The sequence below is a fragment of the Motacilla alba genome, chromosome 26, assembly GCF_015832195.1.
Source record: "Motacilla alba alba isolate MOTALB_02 chromosome 26, Motacilla_alba_V1.0_pri, whole genome shotgun sequence".
NCBI lineage: Eukaryota > Metazoa > Chordata > Aves > Passeriformes > Motacillidae > Motacilla > Motacilla alba.
The window spans coordinates 4,005,664-4,031,142 of NC_052041.1; the positions used below are offsets into that span (position 1 = coordinate 4,005,664).

General features: G+C 62.3%; 3 protein-coding genes across 4 annotated transcripts; 1 reads left to right on the forward strand and 2 right to left on the reverse strand.

The window, feature by feature from the left end:
• Positions 1–637: 637 nt before the first annotated feature.
• LOC119711885 (proline-rich receptor-like protein kinase PERK2) lies at positions 638–1,594 on the forward strand (the record flags this gene model as incomplete). Its single annotated transcript, XM_038162541.1, has 1 exon — positions 638–1,594. A coding segment is annotated over one exon (930 nt), but the record flags the coding sequence as incomplete, so codon positions are not given.
• Positions 1,595–2,150: 556 nt separating this feature from the next.
• Positions 2,151–17,683, reverse strand: TFEB (transcription factor EB). Of its 2 annotated transcripts, none has more exons than XM_038162539.1 (9): positions 17,266–17,683; positions 4,926–5,170; positions 4,601–4,855; positions 4,431–4,511; positions 3,757–3,877; positions 3,574–3,630; positions 3,146–3,221; positions 2,887–3,034; positions 2,151–2,607 (listed from the first exon to the last, which is right to left on the reverse strand). In XM_038162539.1, exons 2-9 carry the CDS (start codon positions 5,118–5,120, stop codon positions 2,173–2,175), a joined length of 1,368 nt encoding a protein of 455 aa, XP_038018467.1. In that variant the 5' UTR covers positions 5,121–5,170; positions 17,266–17,683; the 3' UTR covers positions 2,151–2,172. The 2 variants fall into 2 exon arrangements, with proteins under 2 accessions (XP_038018467.1, XP_038018468.1); XM_038162540.1 differs by lacking the exon at positions 17,266–17,683 and adding an exon at positions 13,342–15,011.
• Positions 17,684–19,929: 2,246 nt separating this feature from the next.
• PGC (progastricsin) lies at positions 19,930–25,104 on the reverse strand. The gene is made up of 9 exons (XM_038162464.1): positions 24,949–25,104; positions 24,173–24,326; positions 23,566–23,683; positions 22,752–22,870; positions 22,290–22,489; positions 21,681–21,803; positions 21,411–21,555; positions 20,749–20,847; positions 19,930–20,141 (listed from the first exon to the last, which is right to left on the reverse strand). The coding sequence occupies exons 1-9, from the start codon at positions 25,002–25,004 to the stop codon at positions 19,989–19,991; spliced, it is 1,167 nt and encodes a 388-aa protein (XP_038018392.1). The 5' UTR covers positions 25,005–25,104; the 3' UTR covers positions 19,930–19,988.
• Between the last annotated feature and the right edge of the window lie 375 nt (positions 25,105–25,479).

Genomic DNA, 25,479 nt, shown 5'->3' on the forward strand with positions numbered 1-25,479 from the left:
CCCTCACCACCTTCAGCCTCTTCTCGCTCTTTTTTCCCCTCCTTCTCCTTTTAATAAAGTTCCCGAGATAAACCCCTGTGATTTTCCAGCCTGGGAAGTCTCATTTCAGGTGGATTTTCTTGCTTTTTTCCCCCCTCCTGTGTGTGTTTAACACCAGCACCGAGGGCAGCGGGAACCTGGCACGTGGCACGTGGCTTGGGCTAAGTTTTGCCAAGCACAGACTCAGCAGGACACTTCAAAAGTAGATTTTTTTTCCCCTTGCACTGGGCAGGAGAGTCCCCAAAACCTGCCTGGCCTGGGGGAGATTTCTGCAGAACCCTGAGGTGATGTTGATCCAGCCTCCAGGACAAAGAAGAAGCTGCCACGCTGCCAGGATGTTGTAAATAAATATATTTTTAATGATTCTTCTTCCATTCCAGTTCATTCTTTTATACATTTATTTATAAAACAGTAGTAAAATTTTTTAATCAGAGCACAGTGCATTAAAAAAAAAAAAAAAAGAAAAAGAAAAAACAAACAAAACTCCCAAAAAGATTAAAAAAAAAAAAAAGTAATTATAATCCACAACTGTTTACTCACAGCCAGGAGAGACATCTGGTGCTGAGCAGTGGCCAGGCCTTGCCCAAGGGCACCCTAAAGCCACAATAATCCACATTTCCCGTGGGATTTCGTGCCCTGGAGCACCCACCCAGCCCCTCCGGAGGGCACAGGTCCGTGGCTCTCCCGCACCCACGGGTCCCCAGCACGGCCAGGGGTGACCCTGCTGGGGACAATTCTCTTTGCAGGCACTGATGGCAGCACACAAAGGGTGCCAAGGCCTCCTGTGAACACCCCCAGAGCTCCGGCTGGGCTCCGAGATCTCCTGGATCCTCCTCCTGCCCAGGTGAGCACCTGCAGCCCCCCCCCAGGTCACCCAGCGTCCCCTCAGGTCCCCTCCTGCTCCCTGCCCCGCTCCGACTCCTCCTCCCTCTGCACTTCCCCGCACCCTCACGTCCCCCAGGCCCCTCTGCGGGGCTGTCCCCCCACCTGCGACCCCAAATCCTGTCACCACGGGCCACCTGTGTCCCCCCAGGACACCCAGCTGCAGGATGGGGGCACAGAGGGGACAATCCCCAAGGGCTCTCCTCTCCTCTGCAGCTTCCCTCCTCTCCCTCAACAAACCCTGGAGGATTTGCCAGCCTTGCCCTGCCCTTCCCAGCTCCGGATTGGGGGGTCCCTGAGGCAGAGCCCAAAGCAGCTCCCCAGTACAGAGCTGTGGAACAAACTGGTGACACTGGGAAGGGACAGAACCCCCCCAGTCCCCAGCTGGCAGCAGCAGCTCAGGGTTGGCAGCTGGCACAAACCATTCCCTGGTCTCAGCCCGGAGCTTCACGCCCACGTGGGGCAGGACTTTCAAGAAGTATCCCCAAAAAAAAGAAGCGGAAAACCCTCTTGTCCTCCCAGGAAAGAGCCGGGGGTGTCACGGGGCAGAGACACTGTGGGGACACCTCGGGGAGGCTCAGGGTCACCCGGCAGCCCTGCCCCGAGGTTTTGGGGTGGTGGGTGCCACCCCACGAGGTGCTGGTGACAACAGGGGGTTGGTGGGGCATCAAACCCCCCCCATTCCAGGTGTTCTGGAACCTTCAACACCCACCTGCAGACAACACCCCCGGTGGCGCCGCGTTAACGAGCACGTGCTAATTAACACGCTGTCACCCCGCTGTCACCCCAGAGGTGCTCCCAGGAAGGAGGAACTGGATGGACTGGGAAGCACCCAGGGCCTGGGGAAGACTCGGTGGGGATGAAAGATCCCGGAGCAGGTGAGGAGACACCAAACAGGACACAAAGCTCGTGGCAGCATCGTCCCGGGGGGCTCGAGGCTCCCGGGCACCACCCCGGGGAAGGGGGTGAGGCCAGGAGGCTTCTGAAAGGCAAAGCAGCCCAGATGCCAGTGCCAGGCTGTGAATCTGCAGCCAGGCCAGGGCCACGGCAAAGCCAGGAAGGTCCTTTCTCCTCCCGGCGAAAAGAAGCTGCGAAAGCCACGGCGGCGCCCGGCCCGAGCCCCCGTTGCATAGACAAAGGTACTCCTGGGGAGATTCAAGCGCGTGGTGGGACGGGTTCCTCGTGCCAGGAGGGTCCTGGGGCTTGCCCACCCGCAGCTGGCACTGCAATCCCTGCCCTGGCAGCTCCCCGTCACAGCATGTCCGCGTCCTCCATGCTGAAGCTGCTGCGGCGACTGCTGGCCTTGGAGGCCTCGGGGGACATGGCTGAGAACAAGGGGTCGGAGGCCAGGGGCAGCATCGTGTCCTGCATCAGCATCAAGTCCAGCTCCTTCTTGGACAGGGAGGGGAAGGAAGCGCTGTGGCCGGGCTCCAGGCTGTCGGGGAAGGAGCCGTCGTCGAAGCTCAGGCTGTGGCTAAAGTCCAGCTGGTGATAGGGGGACTGGGGCGGCGCGGGCAGCGCCGGCTGCGGCTGCGACTCGGCCTCCGGGGGCGGCAGCAGCGGCTCCAGGGTCCCCTCGTCCCCGCCGGCTTCTTGCTTGACCACCTGCTGAGCCAGCTCGGCCACGTTGACGCCCGAGGGCGAGGAGGTGGGCAGCCCGTGGACGCGCGCCTGCATCTCCAGCTCCTGCCAAGGGCACGCAGAGGGGCTTTGCTGGGGGACATGGCACGGGGACATTTACAGGGGTGAGAAGCCCCCGGGGAAGGAGCCCCTGGAAGATCCATGCCAAGCTCAGCACGCTGCAGCGAGCCTCAGCCATCAGGTTTGCCTCCAGACCTTGCTCCTGGTGACTTCCCAGCCAACAGAAGGCAGGAGACGCCCCGGCCGTGCCCTCGGTGGGGCAGGACGGAGGGGCTGGTGGGGCTGGGGAGGGGCAGGGGCAGGGCAGAGCCCAGGGGAGCTCACCTGGATGCGGAGCAGCAGCTGCTTGTTGGCCATCTCCAGGCGCCGCGAGTGGTTCTCCAGGTCCCGGGACCTCTGCAGGTCCTTCTGCATCCTCTTGATGTAATCCACCGACGCCTTCAGGATCGTCCCTTTGTTCCAGCGCACGTCCCTGCCACCCAGGACGGAAAAAGGGATGCACCTGGGTGCCAGCGGCGTGGCCGCTCACCCTTCCTCCTCCCAAAAGCCCCGCTTAGCCCAGTCTGGCAGCACGGATACCTACAGGTCGTTGGCTTTGGGGATCAGCATTCCCAGCTCCTTGATGCGGTCGTTGATGTTGAACCTTCGCCGCCTCTCGACTGCGGGTGAGAGCAGAGCCGTGGAAGCGAGGAGGCGGCAGGAGCAGGGAAGGCTCCGCGCCCCTCCCACGTGTCCTTCCCGTCCCTCATGTCCCACACCCCTCTGTCGTGCCCCGATGGAAGTGGGGAGCCCAGGGTGAGGAAGCTCAGGAGCCAACCCTGCTCCATCCCTGGCCCAGCAGGTCTGATCTCCCCCGGGGGGGACACCCCACTGTCCCCCGCTGTGCACAGCCAGGAAGGAGGGGCCCAGGGGGGCTTTCCTGAGGGTCAGCTGGGATGGGAGGGGGGACCCGGCCCAGAGGAAGCGGGAATGAGGATGAAGAGCGATGGGGAAAGGCAGAGCTGAACTCACTCAGGTTGTGATTGTCTTTCTTCTGGCGCTCTTTGGCCAGGGCTCGGCTCTCGGCGTCTGCAAGAGACCCGCGGTGTCACCCAGAGGGGACAAAGCTGCACCTGGGCTGGCACTGGAGCCCCTGCACCCCCATGGGGACAGGGCAGCCCCAGTTTTGTCCCTCGCTCTGCGGCCAGGACGTACCTGTGAGTTCTCTCTTCTGGGTGAGCTCGGCGGGGCAGGAGCTGCTGGTGACACCAACGAGTGACGCCGTCACCTGCGGGTCCCCGCTGTAGACATTCATGTGACTGCTGGACATGGGCAGCTGGAAAGCAGAGGGACAGCCGGGTTAGCTCCGGGCAGGGCTAACGGGATCACGCCCAGCCGGGCAGGTGGAATCGTCCTCCCAGGTCCTGAAAGCAGCTTCCAGCAGAGCAGAAAAGAAAAGAGGACTTCAAAGGGCACAGCTGATCCCCTGTCACGGCCAACGTGTACAACAGGACAGGGGAATCACACCTGGGAAGGGCCGGGCAGGGTGAATCCCACTGCGAGGCACGAGCTGCCACATGGATGTGCCCCGGGCACGCTGGAGAAGCTCCCGGCAGGGAAACCTCTCCTGGCTCTCCCGTCTCCCCAGCCTTGTTCCTTCCCCTGCCTCTCCAGCTTTTTCAAAGGGTTCAAACTGCCCTCAAGGGGAAAAAAGCTCGAGAATTGATTCTTGTGGGTGTTGCTGACTCCAGCGACAAGGCTGGCTTGGGCCGCCACCAAGGCACTGCTGTGGGGACGTGGCAGAAGGTCCCCTCTGTGCCACCTCTCACCAGCAAGGACGGTGCTGTGCCACCCCCAGCTCCAGCCCCATCCCGTCACCCCCCACTCACCGTGTTGGGCATGTGGACTTCAGGGTTCATGTAGCCCAAAACATCATCCAGCCGCATGATGTCATCGATGACCTCATCGAACTGAAAGGCAAAAGGACACGGTGCCCGTGGGCTCCTCTGCCCTCCCCAGCCCCCTGCGTGCCCCCAGCAGCCCGGGGACACCTCCTCACCTCGCGCTCGGGGTTGGAGCCGATGTTGAGCATGGCCATGGGGCTGTTGGGAGCGCTGTTGCCCGCCGAGGAGGACAGGACGTGGCCGGGCCGGACGCCGGGGGACGCGGCCGGGGGTGGCTTGGGAGAGTGGCTGGCGGGGCTGACGTGGGCAGCGAACTTGTTCCCGTAGGTCTCGGACAGATAAGCCTGGACCTTCTTGTCCCGAGACTTCTGCAGGTGGTAGGTGGTGGGGTTCTCCAGGTAGGACTGGACCTGCGGGGACAAAACCCATCAGGGACCCCCGCGGGCTGTGCCACGCCCGGCCGGGGGGACACCACGGTACCTTGAGGACCTCTCCGGGCACGGGCGGCGGGGACTGGAAGTGGACGGGGGTGTTGATGGCGGGGCTGGAGGCCACGGGCATGCGCTGCTGCTGCATGTAGCTCATCATCATCTGCTGCTGCACCCGCTCCCGCTCGGCTTCCTGCTGCGCCTGCTGCTTCATCAGCTCCATCCGCAGCCCGATGCGGGACGCCATGGCGACACGAGGGGACGGCGGCCACCAGCCCGCCTGGCACACGGGTGACCCTGGCAGGAGGACACGGCGCGTCAGCCTCGCGCAGCGGGGAAACTGAGGCACGGAGAGACGTCCCAGAGAGCCCACAGCGGGTCGTGACTAATCCAGGAGGATCGTCCAGGGTGGCTGGATGGCTCCAGCCTCCTGTCACACAGCAGGAGGACCTGGTGCCACCACCCAGCCTGGCTGTGACACCCCCCCAGCTGTGTCCTCACAGCAAACAGGGCTGAGGAGGTCAAAAGCACCCCCAGGAAGCTCCGGAGAAGGGAAACTGAGGATGGGGAAGGGCGGCCAGAGCTGGGATGGACAAGGAGAGGGGGGAATTGGGGTCTGGCAGGAAGGGAACCCCGATGGAGCCGCGGGACCCCGCGCCGTGCACTCACCCCGGAGCCGCTTCCCGAACCCCGCAGCGCCAGCAGAGCCCGCAGCGAGCCCGGCAGCGAAAGGGAAAGAGAAAGCGAGGCAGGAGCGGCAAGAAAAGGCCGGCGGGTGCCAGGAGCCGGGGGCCGGTCCGGCACAGCCCCGCTGCGGCGCGGGCCGAACAAGGCGGGCTCTGTGCGGGACCCGCACGCCAGCGCGGGCACGGGGGGGACCCGGCGGGCACAGACCGGCACAGACCGGCCCTTGTTCGCCGGGACAAAGGGGACGGCGGCCCGCGGAGGCTGGGGGATGCCGGGGCTCGGGGAGCACGGCCGGCAGGGATTTCCACGGGGATGCTTTCCCACGCGGGGCTGGGATGCGGGAGATGCGCGGCGGCATCCCAGGGAAGCACGGGAGGCAATGGGAAAGCAGAGAAATCTGGAGGGTTTTGGTGTTTAAATAAAAGTTCAGAGATGGAGGGAACTCGGTGGTGACAGCCACCCCGAGCCGGTGCCACGCGTTCCCCGGAGGGGAAATGAAATCAAGGCAGCGCGGAGGATGACACAGCTCAAGAGCAGCCACGGAGCGGCCTGGGGAATTCATTCGCCAGGGGAAGGGAATTCATTAGCCAGGGTGGCCGGGCCCAAGGGGGATGGGAGCCCGGAGCCGGGGCCAGCCATCCACTGGAGCTTCGAGAAGGGGGAAGTGCGAGCAGCCCGGGAGGAGGGCACGGGGGGCACTGGGGTGAGAAACAGAACCCTGGAAAAGACCCCAGAGGATGGAACAAGGCTGAATGAAGGGGGGAACTCACGGGGGATGCAGAACCCCAAACCAGAGCTGAATTAAGGGGGAACCCATGGGGGATGCACAACCCCAAACCAGGACTGAATTAACCTACAGGGGATGCACAACCCCAAACGAGGGCTGAAGGAAGGGGGAACCCCATGGCTGATGCCCACGGGGGATACACAATCCCAAATCAGGGCTGAATGAAGGGGGAACCCACAGGGGATGCCCACAGGGGATGCACAACCCCAAACACGAAGGGAAGGGAGAGAGGCTTCTCTCAAGAAGGGCTGGCACTCGTGGGTGTCACGGGAAGCCACCCACAACACTGCACCCACTGAGCCCTGCTGGCCCTGGTGCCACCACCCAGCCTGGCTGCAGGACCCCCCCCAGCTGCCCCCTTACAGAAAACAGGGGTGGGAGAGTCCAAAAGTGCCAAGAAGAGCTGCAGAAGATGAGGATGAGGATGGGGAAGGGTGGCCAGGGCTTGGCTGGGTGAGGAGAGGGGGGAAATTAGGTCAGGTTTAAAATAACCCCTTTGGTTCTGCTTGGCTTCCCCCCCCAGCCCCCAGAACGCTGAGCAGCTTCTGCTTTCGCTCTGAGTCAGCCCCGGCAGGAGGGCGGCAGCGGCACAGGACGGGGACACGGGGGCCCACGTCCCACCCTGGGGACACGTCCCACCCTCCCCTGATCCACGGGGACAGCCACAAGGAACGGCAGCTCCATCCTGCTCCTCCTGGGAGGGCACCCAGTGGTTCTCCCACTGAGCCAGAGCCATCCCAGCACCAGCAGGAGCCCCAGACTGGTCCCTACTGGGAGACCCCAAGCCAGCCTTGTCCCTGGGGGCTGCAGCACCCACAAAAATCAATTCTCCAGCTTTTTCCCCCCCTTTGAGGACAGTTGGGAACCCTTTGAAAAAGCTGGAGGGGCAGGGGAGGGAGCAAGGGTGGGGAGAGAGAAAAATCGGGAGAGGTTTCCCAGGCTCATCCTGGAGCACAGGGAGGCACCGCTGGAGTGGGAGATGGAGCAGCTGGGAAGGGGACGGGAAAGGGAAGGAAAATCTGGGTGATCCCAGCGCCTCTGCACAGCCCGACTCCACTTTTCCAGCCCGGAGGAGCACAGCACAGGGGCTGTCCAGGCTGCACCCCCAGCCCCAGGGCGGGGCTGGAGCCAGGGAATGCATCTCCCTGCCAAACGTCCCTGCTGCTGCTCAGCAGCACGGTTATTTCTGCTTATTCCTGTATTTTTCTGTTATTTCTGCTTATTCCTGCTTATTCCTGGTGATTTCTGGTTATTCCTTGTGATTTCTGATTATTCCTGGTTATTTCTGGTTATTCCTGGATATTTCTGGATTTTTCTGGTTATTTCTGGGGATTTTTTTCTGGTTGTTTCTGGTTATTCCTGGTTATTTCTGGTGATTTCTGAATATTTCTGGTTACTCCTGGTTATTTCTGGTTATTCCAGGATATTCCTGGTTATTCCTGGATATTCCTGGTTATTCCTGGTTATTTCTGGATATTCCTGGTTATTTCTGGATATTCCTGGTTATTCCTGGTTATTCCTGCTTATTCCTGGGTATTCCTGGCCCTTCCCCGCTCTCCCTCCGGAGCTGTTCCATCACCAAGACCCCAATGGCACCCGGGGGTGTCTCCCCAGAGCTGCTCCAGCCCCCCAGGAGCTCACAGAGCCCCGAGCTGTCCCTCAGCCCTGCGGTGACAGCCGCTGGTGACACGGGGGTGGCTGCTCAGCAACCGCTGGGACCCGCTGCAGGGACATCGGCCGCTGCCCCGCAACGCGGGGGGGCCAGGCTGGTGACAGAGCCACCGCCCCAGCTGCCAGGGGACACCTGAGGGGACACAGCGCCCGCAGCAGCGTCCCCAGGCTCAGGTGAGGCTGAGAAACCCAAGCTGCCCGCAGGCATCTTCCAGATTTAGCAGCGAGGATCGCCTTGCCCTGCCAGGGGAGGTGGCACCCCGGTGGGTGGCACACGCCCGCTGCCACCCTCTGAGAACGGGGAGCCACCAGAGCCCCCGAAGCCACGCACGGGGCCCCTGCTGTGATTGATTTCCAGGTCGATCGGGGCCGTTTCTGAGTGGAAAAATCAATCAGGAGCGCCGGGAGGGAGCGGGGACAGCAGGGGGACAGCAGGGGGACAGCAGGGGGACAGGGCAGGGACCACCCGCCCAGCAGAGCCCGGCTGGGCTGGGAACCGAGGGGCAGCGAGAAGGAAAAGGAGAAGAAAGAAGTGAAAAGAGCTTTGCTGCTCACCACGGGCCAGCCCAGCCTTCCCTTCCTTCCTTCCTTCCTTCTCTCCTTCCTCGTTTTTCGCTTTCAAACCCGGGGGTGGCAGGGAGGGACACGGGGGTGGCACGGAGGGACACGGGGGACCCCAGCCTGGGCAGCCCCGAGCTCAGGGTTTGTTCTGCTGTCACCAAGCTGTCACCTCATCACACACCCACAGAACCACCCCACGGGTGCCCCGGCCTGGGGACGGGCTCTGCTGTCACCCTGCTGTGACAGGGGACAGGGGACAGGGGACAGGGGACAATGAGGCTGGGGTTACTGGGTGCAGAACAGAGGGGCTGGGGGACCCTGCAGGTGACAGGGCCAGCAGGTCACAGAGAGGACTGGTGACCCTGCCAGGGCCAGCAGGTCACAGAAAAGTTTGGGGACCCTGCAGGTGACAAGGCCAGCAGGTCACAGAGGGGACTGGGGACCCTGCCAGAGCCAGCAGGTCACTGAGGGGCCTGGGGACCCTGCAGGTGACAGGGCCAGCAGGTCAGAGAGGGGATTTGGGACCCTGCAGGTGACAGGGCCAGCAGGTCACAGAGGGGACTGGGGACCCTGCCAGGGCCAGCAGGTCACTGAGGGGCTTGGGGACCCTGCAGGTGGCAGGGCCAGCAGGTCACAGCTCCCCTGGTGCCAGGCCAGCCCCGTGTTCCTCATTCTCAGCAGCCACGTGGGGTGCAGGGGGGGAAGTTGCACAAACCCCTCCTCCAAACCTGCTTGTTTTTGTCACTGCAGCAGGGCTGAGAAAAAGCGTGGAAAAATTGATGCAGCCACTGCCACCGGGGCCAGGAGACGGGGCTGGGTGTGTGCCAGGGACACCTCTAAATGCAGAGGGGCAAAAGCTGTCCCTTGTCACTGCAGGGGATGTGGCACGCAGGGTCCCTGTCCTGCGGTGTGCCCAGAGAGGGGGCAGTGCAAGCTCCTGGGTTGTGGCTGGAAAAGAGGCTGGAAAGTTCAGGGAGCTGGGGAGAGAAAAGGGCCTGGAGTGCCAGGAGGACACAGGGAACGGCTTCCGACTGCCAGAGGGCAGGGACAGATGGGATTTTGGGAAGGAATTGCTCCCCGGGAGGGAGAGGGGAGCGGGGATGGAATTCCCAGAGAAGCTGCGGCTGCCCCTGGATGCCTGGGAGTGTCCCAGGCCAGGCTGGACAGGGCTTGGAGCAGCCTCGGTGTCCCCGCCCGTGCAATGAGCTGAGCTCTGAGGTCCCCCACCACCTGTGACCGCACAGCTCAGCAGCACCTGGGGTCCCCCCAGCCCTCCCAGCTGGTGGCCGGAGTGGCAGTGCCACGAGGACACCTGCGTGACAGGGCTGGGGACACCCCAAGGTGCTTTGCAGGGAGAGGCAGAGCCAGGCCAGGGGTGCAGCTGGACCCAGGTGGCCCTGCCCGGCTGGGACCGGCCCCAGCCGCCCCTTGGGGCACTCGCCCACACTGGGCAAGGCCACCACGGGGTGATTCATGGCCTGACAGGGCACCCCCAGGGCCAGGGCTCAGCTCCTCTCCCTGGCAGTGCTCAGGGTGGGCAGGACAGGGGCTCAGCAAAGGATTCCTCCCCACAAACCTGGCAGCAGGGCCACCCTTGGAAACCCTGACCCAACACCAGCACCGGCCAGAGGCTCCAGAGATCCCATCCAGCCTCGGGGATGGCAGGGAAAACAGCAGGATGACCCCATTTCCAACCCCAGAGGGCAGCAATGCTGGATGGGGAGGCATCACCCACCCAGAGCTGTGTGGGATCCCTGGGAACGCCCCAGCCCCCTCCAGAGGCTCCTTGCCCCCCAGCAGCAGGGTTCCTGCGACCTCTGGGAACCATCCCAGCATCACCAGAGCCTCCTTCCACCCAGCAGCAGGGCTCCTGTGCCCCCTAGGAACCATCCCAGCCCCCTCCAGAGGCTCCCAACACCCAGGATCTGTGTGGGGCAGGGTTCCTGTGACCCCTGGGAACCCCCCAGCCCCTCCAGAGCCTCCTTCCCCCCAGCAGCAGGGCTCCTGCAACCCCTGGGAATCCCCAGCTCCATCTAGAGCCTCCTTCCCCCCAGGATCTGCGTGGGGCAGGGTTCCTGTGACCCCTGGGAGCCATCCCAGCATCTCCAGAGCCTCCTTCCACCCAGGACCTTTTTGGGGCAGGGTTCCTGTGCCTCCTGGGAACCCCCCAGCCCCCTCCAGAGGCTCCTTGCCCCCCAGCAGCAGGGCTCCTGTGACCCCTGGGAACCATCCCAGCCCCATCCAGAGCCTCCTAACACCCAGCAGCAGGGCTCCTGTGCCCCCTGGGAGCCCCCCAGCTCCATCCAGAGGCTCCTTCCCCCCAGGATCTGTGTGGGGCAGGGTTCCTGTGACCCATCCCAACTCCAACCAGAGGCTCCTAACACCCAGGATCTGTTTGGGGCAGGACTCCTGTGCCCCTGGGAACCATCCCAGCATCTCCAGAGCCTCCTTCCCCCCAGGACCTTTTTGGGGCAGGGTTCCTGTGCCCCCTGGGAGCCCCCCAGCCCCCTCCAGAGGCTCCTTGCCCCCCAGCAGCAGGGCTCCTGTGCCCCCTGGGAGCCCCCCAGCCCCCTCCAGAGGCTCCTTCCCCCCAGGATCTGTGTGGGGCAGGGTTCCTGTGACCCATCCCAACTCCAACCAGAGGCTCCTTCCCCCCAGGACCTGTGTGGGGCAGGGTTCCTGTGCCCCTGGGAACCATCCCAGCATCTCCAGAGGCTCCTTCCCCCCAGGACCTTTTTGGGGCAGGGTTCCTGTGCCCCCTGGGAGCCCCCCAGCCCCCTCCAGAGGCTCCTTGCCCCCAGCCCCAGCTCGCAGCCCTGCGAGGCAGCCGGAGCGGGCAGAGGAGGGGTTTGGCAGAGCCCCGCGGGGTCAGTTGACAGCAGCGGCGAGGCTCTGAGTCACCGGCACTGTTTTTAGCCCCGGCATCTCAGCAACGTGCAGCAGGACGCCGTTAACAGGCGCTGGGTCAGAGGCCAAATGTTTCGAACACCGAGCCTGGAAAGAGCTGAGGGATCCCACGTGGAAAAAAAAAAAAAAACAAAAAACCATTAACAGGGCTGGCCCCAAACAGCCAGGTAAGCCCGGCACACCCAGGAGGGCTCAGGGAGCTGGTGGAGGGAGAAGCACCGGGCGCTGGTGTCACACAGGGCTGTGTGTCCTTTGTGTCACCAAATTTAAAGGGTCCATCAAAAACCCCTTTGGTGGTGCCAAGGTGTGGGCAGCAGAGCCCAGCCGGGCTTGGCAGCTATTAAGGGGTTAATAATACACAAGCAGCTTTGCTCTGGTGTCACTCCATCCCAAAAATCGTCACTTTTATCCCCAAAAAAACCCACCCAGCCCAGGGATGGCTGCTGAGCATCACCCGGGCACGGCAGGGGGAGGCTGGCAACTCCTGGCCAGGTTTGGGTGCAGGGGGAACCCCCGGGACACCCCCAGAGAGTGGCCAGACCCCCCCAAACACAGCTGGGCAGAGCCCTGATGGAAACATCGCTGTCAGAGTGACCCCAGGCCGGGAATTCACAGCCCCTGCCCCCTTCCACGGCAGCAATTAAAAATAAAAGTGTGAACAGGCAGGAGGATGGGCTGAGCCACCAGCCCGGGCGCGGCGATTAATCGGGACAGAGGAGGGGACCGCGGTGACCTTGGAAGGGACGGGCAGGCTCCAGGTCCTGCTGCACATCCCGGGAAAGGAGAGCCGGGAAGGAAAAGCCCGGCCCGGGGTCACTCCGGGCGATTTGGGTGTTGGCCTTTCGAAAAAACCGCATAAATGAGCAATCGGGGGAGGCGGCAGGACTGCACAGGGTGGCCCCCGGGCGGGCAGACACCGCTCCAGGGGGCTGGGACAGCACTGCCAGCCGCCCCAAAAGCCCAGAAACCAGCCCAGAAACGGGGGAGAAAGCAGCCAGAATGGGGGGAGAAATCACCCAGAAAATGGAGAGAAATTACCCCAGAAAGGGGGGAGAAATCACACCAGAAAATGGGGAGAAATCACCCAGAAAAATAAGAGAAACAATCACAGAAAGTGAGGAGAAATCAACCTAAAAAGTGGGGGGAAATTACCCCAGAAAGTGGGGAGAAATCGCCCCAAAAAAGTGGGGAGAAACTACCTAGAAAAGGGGGAGAAATCTTCCCAAAAAGGGGGGCAGAAATCATCCCAAAAAAGTGGGGAGAAACCACCTAGAAAGGGGAGAGAAATCATCCCAGAAAGGGGGGAGAAATCACCCACAAAATGGGGAGAAATCACACCAGAAAGTGAGGAGAAATCACACCAGAAAGTGAGGAGAAATCACACCAGAATGTGGGGAGAAATCACCCTAGAAAGTGGGGAGAAGTCACCCCAGAAAGTGGGGAGAAATCATCCCACAAAGTGGGCAGAAAGCACCCTAGAAAGCGGCGATGCTCGACAGAGCCAGCCCTGGAGCTCCAGGCGCCCCAAGCTCACGGTGCCACCTGCCACCAGCACAAGGTGACAGCAGCCACCCCCTGTCCCCCTCCCAGTGCCAGAGGCACTCCCAGCACCGCCTCCATCCCTCCGTCCTCCCTCCCTGCGAGCCCCATGCTGCTGCAGGGAGGTAATATTTATAAATAATCCATGTCCAGCCCCCAGCACCCAGCCCGGAGGCTCGGTGGAGGCAGAGCTCGTGTAACCAGGCCCTGGGAATAAACAAATTGGGGACAGCCCCTGCCTTACCCTCCCAAACCGGCCCGGGGGATGCCATGCCCCCCCTGGCATCCCCTGCCGTGCCCGCTCAGTGCCGCTCACCCGCTCCGGAGGGGTTTGTGCCGTGCCCTCCTTGGTGCCAGGCTCAGCCCGGAGGGGTTTGTGCCGTGCCCTCCTCGGTGCCAGGCTCAGCCCGGAGCTTTTCCTGCTCCCTGAAGGTCAAACTGCTCCCTCGGGAGCCCCCGCTGCCAGCCCAGCCCCTGGCCTGGCACGGTGCCGCCCGTCCCGGGCACGTTGCTCCGGTTGGAGGCGTGCAGGAGCTCGGAGGGTTTTTTTTTATTATTTCCCACCCAGCCGGGATTTCTCCTTCCCTGTTTCTCCAAACCTGCTGGCAGCCAGCTCCCCGCTCACCTGGCAGCAAAGCTGGGAGCAGGGGAATGCTGGCCAGGGCGTGCCAGGCGGATGCAGCCCCCTCCTCATTTCCTCCAAAACATTCCCACCCCCAAAAAAACCCCAGGGCACAGCCTGGGCAGGAGCCAGCGCTGCTGCTGCTGCTGCCCTCTGGTCCCCGAGGCTCCAAGAACCCCCCTGGCCATCCCCACACTGGGAGTTTCAGGTTTAGCCGGAATTTGCAGCCATTTAACCAGAGGAGGGGAGCCAGGCAGAGCTCGGGTGTGGGGAGGTTGTCTGGAGCCAAAAGCGCTCCGAGGAAAGGTGACAAAACCCCCGGGGGCAATTCCTAGAAGTGGCTTTAAAGATAAGGTGGCACAACCTGTAGGGACATTGGGGAGACCTTGAACCCTCGCCAGGTGAGCCCGGCCAGGTGATCCCACCCTAAAAATCCACACCCACGGTGCCCATCCCAACGCTCCTGCAGCACACCCCTCCCCAAACCGCCCCAGAGATGGAGAATCCCCCATTCCCGCTTTTCTCAGCCTCCCAGGGAGGCGAGGAGCAGCACCCAGAGCTCAGCCCGGAGCACGGGACTTCTCATTCCTGGGAATTTCTGGGAATTCCACACCGGGGACCCCCGATGTGCGGGCAAATCCGCAGGGAAAAACCTGCTGTGAGCACCAGGCAGGCGCCAGGAGGAGGGACAGGAATTTGGAGGGATGAGGGAAGAGCCATGGGGGCTCCTCCTGGATGTGCCAGCGAGAGGAAAACAAGATGAGCACCAAATCCCCGTGTGGTCAGGGAGAGATCCCCCCCTCTGACCCCCCCCAAGTGTCACAGAGCCGGTGACAACAGCCACGGAGCCACCAGTGTGACCCCAGCTGCCTCCACACCAGCATCACACAGCCTGGAAAAGCTCCTGGAGATGGTGCCACCACGGCAAGGCCACCACGGGGAGGTGACAGCACACCTGGCACCCCCTGAGCACCCTCTGCTCCTTCATGGGGCTGTAAAACACCCAGCCCTGGCTCCCTGGGATCCTCCCGGGGTCCCTCACAGCAAACAGGGCTCTGGGAAGTTGTCACAGAGCTGCCCCAGGGACGTGTGGTGGCACTGCCAGCCCCACGCCCAGGACACTGCTGCTGGCCCCTGGCCACTTCCTCTTTGTCTGGGATATGGGACAACCCCACGCAGGGCACTGACAAAACAGCTCCCTTGAGGCCAGCTCAGCTTGAGGCGCCCTCCAAAACCGCCCCAAAAAACTCCAGATGGGAGGTTTTGTCCCCACAGAGGGGACAGGGGTGTGGCAGCTCCATCCCTGCCGTCGAGAAACATCAAACCCAGGGATGAGATCCCACCATCCCAAAAAGAAACCACCCAGAAAGCGGGCAAAAATGGAGAGAAATCACCCCAGAAAGGGGGGAGAAACCACCCTAGAAAGGGGGGAGAAACCACCCCAGAAAATGGGGAGAAACCACCCAGAAACTGGGGAGAAACCAGGTCCCAGACCCCCAGCTCCCCATTCCAACACTCCACGGCATGAGGATGTCCTCACCCCTAGCGCTGCGGATTTTGGGAGGAGGACACCCCCAGCGTGGCCTCCCCAGCCCCATTCCCCTGTCCTTTGTGCTGCTCAGCCCTGGCAATGTCCCCCCCCTGCTCTGGTGCCCCACCACATCATCCCACGGGGCTCTTCCCATTCCCCTTCCAGGACCTTGCAGGAAAACAGGGCAGGGCAGGGGGACCAGGGGGGGACCGGGAACACACACGTGCGGCGAGCTCGGGCGCCGTGGAGCGTGGAAAAAGCAATAAAATCCCTGGCTGGGATCACGGCTCCATCCCAAACCCCCGGATGCCGCACGGCCCCGCTGCAGCAGCTCCACCCCGGCGCAGTTCTGCAGTTTCCTCCTGATAAGGGCGGGCAGATCCCTCGGAAAACACAGAAACACGCGGGGCCGGCATCCCTCGGGAAGCGAACCCAGAATCCCTCAGGAAGCGAACCCAGAATCCCTCGGGAAGCAAACCCAGAATCCCTCGGGAAGCGAAGCCAGAATCCCTCGGGAAGCGAAGCCAGAATCCCTCGGGAAGCGAAGCCAGAATCCCTCAGGAAACGAACCCAGAATCCCTCGGGAAGCAAACCCAGAATCCCTCAGGAAACGAACCCAGAATCCCTCAGGAAACGAAGCCAGAATCCCTCGGAAAACACAGAAACACACTGGGCCGGCATCCCTCAGGAAACGAACCCAGAATCCCTCAGGAAACGAAGCCAGCATCCCTCGGAAAACACAGAAACACACGGGGCCGGCATCCCTCGGGAAGCGAAGCCAGAATCCCTCAGGAAATGAAGCCAGAATCCCTCAGGAAACGAACCCAGAATCCCTCAGGAAGCAAACCCAGAATCCCTCAGGAAACGAACCCAGAATCCCTCAGGAAACGAAGCCAGCATCCCTCGGAAAATCCCCTGCACGTGCCGCCCTGAGCCACCATCACCCTCCCCACCCCAATCTGGGTGTTCCCCCCCAAACCCAACCGCCCCAATCCCAAATTCCCACTGGGTTTTCCAGGCCGGATCCCTCCTGCAAGCAGGTGAGGCTGGGAGGAACCAGCCCCATTGGCAGCTCGGGCCGGAGCAGCCGTGCATGAAGCCAAGCAAACATGGCAGGGAAGTACAGAGGAAGGAGGGGGGGAGGAAGAAAAAATAACCCCCCCAAAGGCTCCCTTCGCTGCCCGCAGGACTCGGTTATATAAAAAACACCGGCTCCCCCCGTGCCCCATGGCCGGGAACACGCCGGGATTCCTGGAAACGAGCCCTGCTTTCCCCGGACTCGCACCGGCTTATTTATTTATCTTACACGAGCACAATAACCACCAGATTTTCTTCGTGTTTCTATTCGGTTTTTTTTCTCTTTTTTTGGGGGTTTTTGTTTTTTTGGTTTTTGGTTTTGTTTTTTTTTTAAGGAAATTTCCCCCATCATCTGAGTGCCCCCAAGCTCTGGGGGCTGCGTAATCCTTTCCTGCTTCGTCATTAATTCATGAATTAATGTAATTCATCGGTTCGGGGCAGCCCCCTCTATTCCCCCCCAGATTCCCCGGGAGGGGGGGGACACGCTGCGTGTCCTCTTGGTGACCCCCCCATAAAAGCCGTGTGACACGAGGTATCCCGATTTTCCCATCGTTTCGCACCTCAAGAGGGGTCCCCACTTTGCGTCCCCCAAACCGAGGGGTGCCGGGGACCCCCCCCGCGTATCCCGGAGCATCCGTGCCTCAGTTTCCCCACGCGTGGAGCACCGCGTTCGGGGGAGGTCCCGATGGCAAAGGCGACCCGGGCAGGTCCCCCGAGCTGCCGGGGGTCTCACAACCCCTGGGACCGCCGTTTTTTGGGAGAGGGTACCGGGACGAGCTGCTGGAGACCCCCAAAACCCCCGGGGGCCGCTGCCGGGGGCGAGGGAGGCACGGAGGGGCGGGGGGGGGGGGGCGATTATTTACAGCAAAATAAGGGGAATAAAAGCAACTCCGAGTTCAAAGCGCCCCGGGATGGCGCAGGACAGGGGGGAGCACCCCAACACCCCCCCAGCACCCCCACAAGGTGCGCTCCGAGCCGAGGGGGCCCGGGACCCCCGGCCCCGCACTCACCGCGGGGAACGGCGAAGGAACGAAGCGGTTCGGCTGCGCTCGGCTCTGCTCGGCCTCGCTCGGCTGCGCTCGGCCCGGCTCGGTTCGGCTCCTCGGCTCGGTTCAGCCCCGTTCGGCTGCGCTCGGGCCGGTTCGGGTCTGTTCGGGCTCACTCGGCCACACTGGGTTCGGCTCCTCGGCTCCGCTCAGCTCAGTTCGGCCTCACTCGGGTCGGTTCGGCTGCGCTCGATTCGACTCCTCGGCTCAGTTCGGCTCCACTCGGCCCGGCCCGGCTCGGTTGGGCTGCTCGGCCCAGCGCAGTCCGGCCCGGTTGGGCTCGGCTCGGCCCGGCTGGGTTCGGCTCGGCTCGGTTGGGCTGCTCGGCTCGGCGCAGTCCGGCCCGGTTGGGCTCGGCTCGGCCCGGCTGGGTTCGGCTCGGCTCGGCTCGGTTGGGCTGCTCCGCCCGGCGCAGTCCGGCCCGGTTGGGCTCGGCTCGGCCCGGCTGGGTTCGGCTCGGCTCGGTTGGGCTGCTCGGCTCGGCGCAGTCCGGCCCGGTCGGGCTCGGCTCGGCCCGGCTCGGTTGGACTCCTCGGCTCGGCTCGGCCCAGCTCGGCCCCGTGCCGAGGGAGGGCAGCAGCAGCGCCCGCCCGGCCCGGCGCGGCCCGGCCCGTTCCGCTGCCCTCGCTGCGCTCCGCCGGCCCCGGGCACGCCGGGAGCTGCAGTCCGCGCCTGCCGGGACTTGTAGTCCCCGCCCGGCCACGGCAGGAGTCTGGGCTTGGCGCTTTCCTGCCCGGAAAAGGGGGAGCGTCCTCCCCAGAAATGTTTGTTTTTCTCCCCTAAACTGCGTGTTTCCACCCCAAAAAGGGGTCGGGAGAGGAGGGATGGGTGGGAGGTGAAGGCAGCGCTGTGCTGGGGTTGTGCAGTCCCGTGAGCCAGGGTGGTGCATCCATTTCTGTCAGGAGCACGGGGGGATCGTGGAGCTCCTTGCACCAGGATTCTGCATCCCTTAGCACCACGATCCTGCATCCCTTTGGACTGGGACCACAGGGGGATCCTGGAGCTCCCTGCATCCCTTTTGGACCTGGATCCTGCATCCCTTTGGATTGGGACCACGGGGGGATCGTGGAGCTCCCTGCATCCCTTTTGGACCCGATTCCTGCATCCCTTTGGACTGGGACCACACGGGGATTGTGGAGCTCCTCACACCAGGATCCTACATCCCTGTGGATTGGGACCCCAGGGGGATCATGGAGCTCCCTGCATCCCTTTTGGACACGGATCCTGCATCCCTTTGGATTGGGACCCCAGGGGGATCGTGAGCTCCTTGCACCGGGGTTTTACCACTCCTTGCACCCCGATCCTACAGCTCTTTGTTTCCCCACATCCACCCCGATTTCCCTCCTCACCCCCGGACCAAACACGGGACAAACATCGATAAAAGCCAAACGCCGTCGTTATCACCCAATTAAAGGTTTGGGTTTTTTTTTTTTTTCTTCTCCCGCCTTCAGCCCCAGCTCCAGCTTTCCGGAAATCAAGGGCACAACCACACACACCCCTTCCAGCAAGTGGAAATTCCTGCTGCTGGCGTTCTGGGAATGGGCAGGAGTGTTCCAAGAGTGTTCCAGGTGCCTGCGGACCCGCTGGCAGCTTTTGGGCGTGGAATGATGCTGGGAGTCTTCAGAAGCTCTGGAAATCCCCACCAGGTTCCTGATGGGTCTGCCTTGGCCTGGGCAGGTCCTGCAGGGAGCAGAGGGGACAAAAGAGCAGCGGGGACGTGGTCAGCCTCTGCCTGTCCCCTCCTGCCACCCTGTATCCAGCAGAAAATTCCCATTCCAGAGGGAAGAGGAGGAGGAAGAGGAGGAGGATGAGGAAGGCCCTTCCCTGCTGTCCGTGCCCGCCTAATCCCCGTCTCAGCCTGTGTCAATATTTTGACTCAAAGCTCGGAGCACTTCGCGTCCTTCCCCCGGGAGGTGACAGAGCCCTGAACGCGTCTGAGAGCGAGCTCCGGTGATGAAGAGCTGCTAAAAAAACTAAAAACTGCTCTGGATGCTGGGAAAGAGCGGGGTCACCAACCTCCCCCTCTCCAGGGTGTTCCCCATCCCCTTGGGCCACGCCTCCTCGCAATTCCCGATATTCCAGTGCGGTTTTCCCAGGCTTTTTTCAGGTCTCGGGAGTGATTTGGGTGTCGTGACTCAGCTCTGGTGATAAAGAACTTCTCAGAAACTGTGGGAAACAGCGGGGTCACCAACCTCCCCCTGCCCGGGGTGTTCCACATCCCCTTGGGCCACACCCTGCCATTCCCGATATTCCAGTGCAGTTTTCCCAGGCTGAGCAGCTCCGTTTCGGGTCCCAGGGGTCATTTGGGTGTCGTGACTCACCTGGTGGCCTCGGAATCCACAGGGATCTGGCAAAGCTTTTCCAGCTGCAGGGAGGCTCAGGGCCTTCCCCTCTGAGGTTTCCCGAGGGTTGCAGGTGGGCACTGCCCATCCCTGGGGGTTCATCCCAGCGCCTGGAGCTCATCCCAGCACTTACCTGGCCGGAGCAGGGAATCGTGAGCCACGGAGGAGCCCCTCAGGCTGCTCCCCACAAACCCAGGAGCTCAGAGACCGTTTGGGATGGCAGGGTTTATTTGCTACAGGATGCGACGCACAGATCCCGAGGGATGGGGACGGGAAGGAACAGAAAGGTCCCTGGGAATGCTGTGGCACCCCCTGAGCCGGGAGAGGGGCTGGGATTCGCTTCCTCTAGGCCGACAGGGCGAAGCCCACGCGGTTGTTGGCCATGTCGAAGGCGGTGTAATATTCCTTCAGGAAAACGTTCCCCAGGATCCAGAGGGGCTGCCCGTCCTGGGAGGGCAGGTAGGTGACCTCGATGGCCAGGGTGCAGTAGCCATTGCTCTGGAGGGGGAATAACGGGGGGTCAGCACCTCCAGCAGCGCAGGGAGAACAGCGCCGCTGGCCACGGAGCTGTGGGCTCTTCCCGGGGCCTCGGGAACGCTCGGGATGTTCCCGGTGCCTCAGGAATGCTCAGGATGTTCCCAGTGCCTCGGGAATGCTCACGATGTTCCCGGTGCCTTGGGAACTCTCAGGAATTCCTGGGATGTTCCCGGTGCCTTGGGAAGTTCCCAGTGCCTGGGGAACTCTTGGGAACTTTGGGGATGTTCCGAGTGCCTGGGGAACTCTTGGGAATTCTCAGGATGTTCCCAGTGCCTGAGGAACTCTCAGGAACTCTCGGGATGTTCCCGGTGCCTGAGGAACTCTCGGGAACTCTTGGGATGTTCCCGGTGCCTTGGGATGTTCCCGGTGCCTGGGGAACTCTCAGGAACACTCGGGATGTTCCCGGTGCCTTGGGATGTTCCCGGTGACTTGGGAACTCTTGGGAAATCTCGGGATGTTCCCGGTGCCTTGGGATGTTCCCGGTGACTTGGGAACTCTTGGGAACTCTCGGGATGTTCCCGGTACCCGGGGAGCCCTCGGGAGCCCTCGGGCTGGGTCCCCCACGTACGTTCAGGACGTAGGCGGCCGGGGAGAGCGCGAGGCGAGCGCCGCCGATGCCGAAGGTGATGGGGGGCATGCTCTGGGTGTCGTTGCAGTCCACCGCGTACTGTGGGGACAGAGACACGGGCTGGTGGCACGCCGGGGACGCGGGGTGACACGCGCTCCACCCCTGGCAGGGCCACACAGGAATCATGGAACGGTTTGGGTGGGAAGGGAATTTAAAGGTCGCCCAGCGCCACCCCCTGCCGTGGTTCCAGTGTCCCAGGGTGCTCCAGCCTGGCCTTGGACACTTCCAGGGATCACATCCACCCCAGCCCTTCCTCACCCTCACAGGGAGGAATCCCTTCCCCGTATCAACCCTGGATTCCCTCTCTCTCCACCTGAACCCATCCCCCCTTGCCCTGTCCCTCCAGGCCCTTGTCCCCAGTCCCTCTCTGGCTTCCCTGTGGCCCCTTCAGATCCTGGGACGGGCTGTGAGGTTTCCACGCAATGTTCTCTCCTCCAGGCTGAGCATCCTGCCTTTCTCAGCCTGATGTCCCCTCATGCTCCTGTCCCCTCCCTTTTCCTGCTGGTGCCACGTGAGTTTTGTGGGACCTGGTCCAGCCCAGGGCTCTGATTGCCATGCAGGCTCCCCACCGCTCCAGACCCCCCCAAAATCCCCACACTCACCCCATAGCTGGTCTCCTGGGCTCCCAGGGCCTCCAGGATGCTCTCGATGTACTCCTGGGGCACGGTCAGCAGGAACGTCCCCGTGTCCACGATGGCCTGGCAGCCCTGGCTGCACCAGCTGGTCGCTGACTGCCCGATGGCAACCCTGGCAGGACAACGGGGACAAGGACGTGGCTTTGGGCACCCCTAAACCCGAAGCATCAAGCCTGGAGCCCTGCAAAGCAGCAGCTGAACCGGGGAGCGACGGCCAGAGGTACAAACACCACTCACTCCTCAAGTGCCACCTGCCAGTAAAGCGTCTGTGTCACCGGTGCCCACGTGATGTCCCCCTGGAAGAGCTGAGGGTCGACGCCCCCGAGGATGAGCTCTCCCCCGTACTCGTAGGTGGGCTGGCTGTGAAAAAACAGAGGCACAGCAGCAGAGATCAGGAGATCCGTGTGGCAGATGTGGGCTGGAGAGGGATAAATCCCCAAGGAACCCTCAGGGGGACAGGCAGGGGACACCAGGATGGGCAGACAGGGGACACCAGGGTGTGAGGGCAGGGGACACCAGGATGGGCAGACAGGGGACACCAGGGTGTGAGGGCAGGGGACACCACAAAATGCAGGTAGTGGACACCAGGACGTGCAGATAAGGGACACCAGGATGGGCAGACAGGGGACACCAGGATGTGAGGGCAGGGGACACCAGGATGGGCAGACAGGGGACACCAGGATGTGAGGGCAGGGCACACCAGGACATGTGGGCAGGGCACACCAGGATGGCGGGTAAGGGACACCAGGACGTGCAAACAGGGGACACCACCAAATGCAGGCAGGGGACACCATGACGTGCAGGTAGGCACACCAGGACGTGCAGAGGGCCCTGAAAGGTCGTCACCGTGAGAAGTAGAAGCTGAAGAGCGGCTCGGCGAGCTGGTTCTGCTCCAGCATCCCCCCCAGAGGCGTGGCCATGCCCCCCACGGCCAGCGAGGGGAAGGCCATGCCCAGGATGCCGTCGAAGTCCGCGAAGTAGAACGGCTGCGTGGGCTCGTCCTGGCTGAGCCCCAGCTCCTGCTGTGTGACAGTGATGCTCTGGATCTGCAGGGGAACGGGATCTCAGCGGGGGCTGCTGCTCCAAAGGCACTGCTGGTGCCAGCAGAGGGGAAGATTGGGAAAAACCCCCAGGATTTGGGTTAAAACCCAGCCAAAGGCCAGCTGGGGGACTGAGGGTGGCACTGAACGCTTTCTGTCCATCTGCCAGGGTTTGTCCAAGTCCAAGACAGGACAGATCGGCCCTCGGGCTGCTCCTGCTGGGGACACCTGGGCCGGGCACAGCAGGGGTGGCACGGGGGACACTCACCCTGAGCGTGTCGGAGCCCAGCGCGATGGTGACGGAGCCGCTGCCGTAGGACACGGAGTAGGACTGGCCACCGGGGGTGAAGGTGGCCGAGGCGCTGGGCTTGAACTTGGCGTGGTTGACTGCAGGGGGGAGAGGAGGGAAAAGCCCTGGGCATGGGCTGCAGTGGGATGTCACTGCTGGGTGCTCCATCAGTGGGATGTCACTGCTGGGTGCTCCATCAGTGGGATGTCACTGCTGGATGCTCCCTTGGGGTAATCCCCAGGGATCAGGTCCTGTTCTGCAGTGGGATGTCACTGCTGGGTGCTCCATCAGTGGGATGTCACTGCTGGGTGCTCCATCAGTGGGATGTCACTGCTGGGTGCTCCATCACTGGGTTGTCACTGCTGGGTGCTCCTTGGGATAATCCCCAGGGATCAGGTCCTGTTCTGCTCAGGGTCATTTTTTTGGCATTGTGATGATTCCTGCGGTGGCCAGGGAGCACCCCTGGGGTCGCTGGGATGGCTGTGGGGATCTGAGGGCTCTGGGCTTCCCAAGGAAGGCACCAGCCACCCCAGATCAGCATCCCGGGATCATTTTTGGTCTGGCATCGTGATGTCCCCAAGGTGACAGGGGAAGGAGGCAGAAGAACAGGGACAAGGAGGTGGCTTTGGGCACCTGTGGCACCTAAACCCATCCTGGGGTGCTCTGAAACGCATCGAGCCTCGAGCCCCGCAGTGCCGGGATAGTTGGATTATTAGAAAATTAGATACTAATTGCTAATTAATTACTCCTAGGAGCAGGAATAGCTCTGCTCACAGCATCCTGGGCTACTCACAGCAAGCAGGACTCTTGCAGTCCGTGGAGGGCACCCACAGGTTGGAGGAGCCGGTGTCAAAGAGCACCAGGAACTTCTGGGGGGGCTCCCCGATGCTGATCTCCCCAAAGTAGGAGGACTGGGAAAAAAAGGGAATTCACATTGGCCACGGGCTCGGGGACAGACCAGGTTTCCCCCAGGCAGGAGCAGGCTGAGCTCTCACCCTGCCTCTACTCGCCCAAAAAATGAAATATTTCATAATTATTGTGGGTTTGTTTCATACAGAAAAGCCTGGCTCTTTGTGGCTGGGGGTAAACTTCTCTGAGGTTCGAAACAGAAGTTAAAAGAGTGGGGGAAAAGCAATTTAAGGGTGGGGGGAAAAGCAATTTAATGGTGGGGGAAAACAATTTAAGATTGGGGGGAAAACAATTTAAGAGTGGGGGGAAAACAATTTAAGAGTGGGGAAAAGCAATTTAAGAGTGGGGTGAAAACAATTTAAGGGTGGGGAAAAAGCAATTTAAGGGTGGGGAAAAAGCAGTTTCTCACTGCTGGAGGCTCAGGGTGTCCAGATTGCCGTGGCAGCTGGGAAGGAGGAAGGACAGGCAGCAGGGGAGCGGGGGGCACTCACGTCCAGGTGGTTGGCTATGGGCTCCCTCACCACGGAGCCCTGGCTGGGCTGGTATTTCTTCACCGAGTCGTATTTGATGTGCTTCAGGAAGTCCTCCAGCACGCCAGCTGCCCTCATCTTGTCCCGGATGGACAGGCCTTTCTTCAGGCTGATCCTGCACGGACACAGGCACAACAGAGTGCAGCACGAAAGAAGAGTTCAGCACTTTCAAAGGCTCGGCTCTCTGGGCTCCTTTGAGACATGACAGGAGCTCTCCATGCCCCAGGAGCTCTCCAGATCCCCAGGAGTTCTCCACATCCCAGGAACTGATCTCCATGCCCCAGGAGTTCTCCAGATGCCCCAGGAGTTCTCCAGATCCCCAGGAACTGATCTCCATGCCCCAGGAGTTCTCCAGATGCCCCAGGAGTTCGCCACATCCCAGGATCTGCTCTCCACGCCCCAGGATCTCTCCATGCCCAGGATCTCTCCACGCCCAGGATCTCTCCACATCCCAGGATCTCTCCATGCCCAGGATCTCTCCATGCCCAGGATCTCTCCACATCCCAGGATCTCTCCATGCCCAGGATCTCTCCACATCCCAGGATCTCTCCACATCCCAGGATCTCTCCCTGCCCCGGATCCCTCCACATCCCAGGATCCCTCCATACCCCAGGATCTCTCCACACCCCAGGATCTCTCCATGGCCCAGCAGCTGCCCCGGGCTGTGCCCCCTGTGCACACCCCTCGTCCCCATCACCTCCCCATCCCCTCGCTCCCTCCTCCGCCCTCTCACCCACCTGACCGCCCCCTCGGCCAGCTGCAGGCACGCCAGGAGCACCGGCAGCCACTTCATGGTGCCTCGCAGCCCTGGGGAGGCGGCAGCAGCCGGGCACGGCCGCCGCTGGCCGCTTTTATCCCGGGAGGCAGCGCCGGCTCTGATCCGCCGACCTCCGCCGCCCCCGGCACCTCCCGGGCGGCCTCAGGGGCCGCTCTGTGCCCATCCCGCGACATCGGCGCCCTCGGGGGCCACATCAAAGGGCAGCCGTGCGATAAGGGGCAGCGCTTATCGGGGAGCGGGGACCCGACGTCACCGCGCTGCGCTCGCCAAAATCCCGGGAGCCGCTCGCCAAAAACCCGGGAGCTGCTCGCCAAACCCTGCCCCAGGACAAAGGGACCCGCGGCTCTTGGCGAGGCAGGGAAAGGCTTTTGTCTGCTCTCCTTCCGCCGCTGAGAGAGCGCGGTGGAGGCCGAGAGGACACGCGGCAAGGAGATGGAGCCCATCAGGGTCCTCCTGTCCTCCAGGATGGACCCCGGGTTCCTCCTCTTGT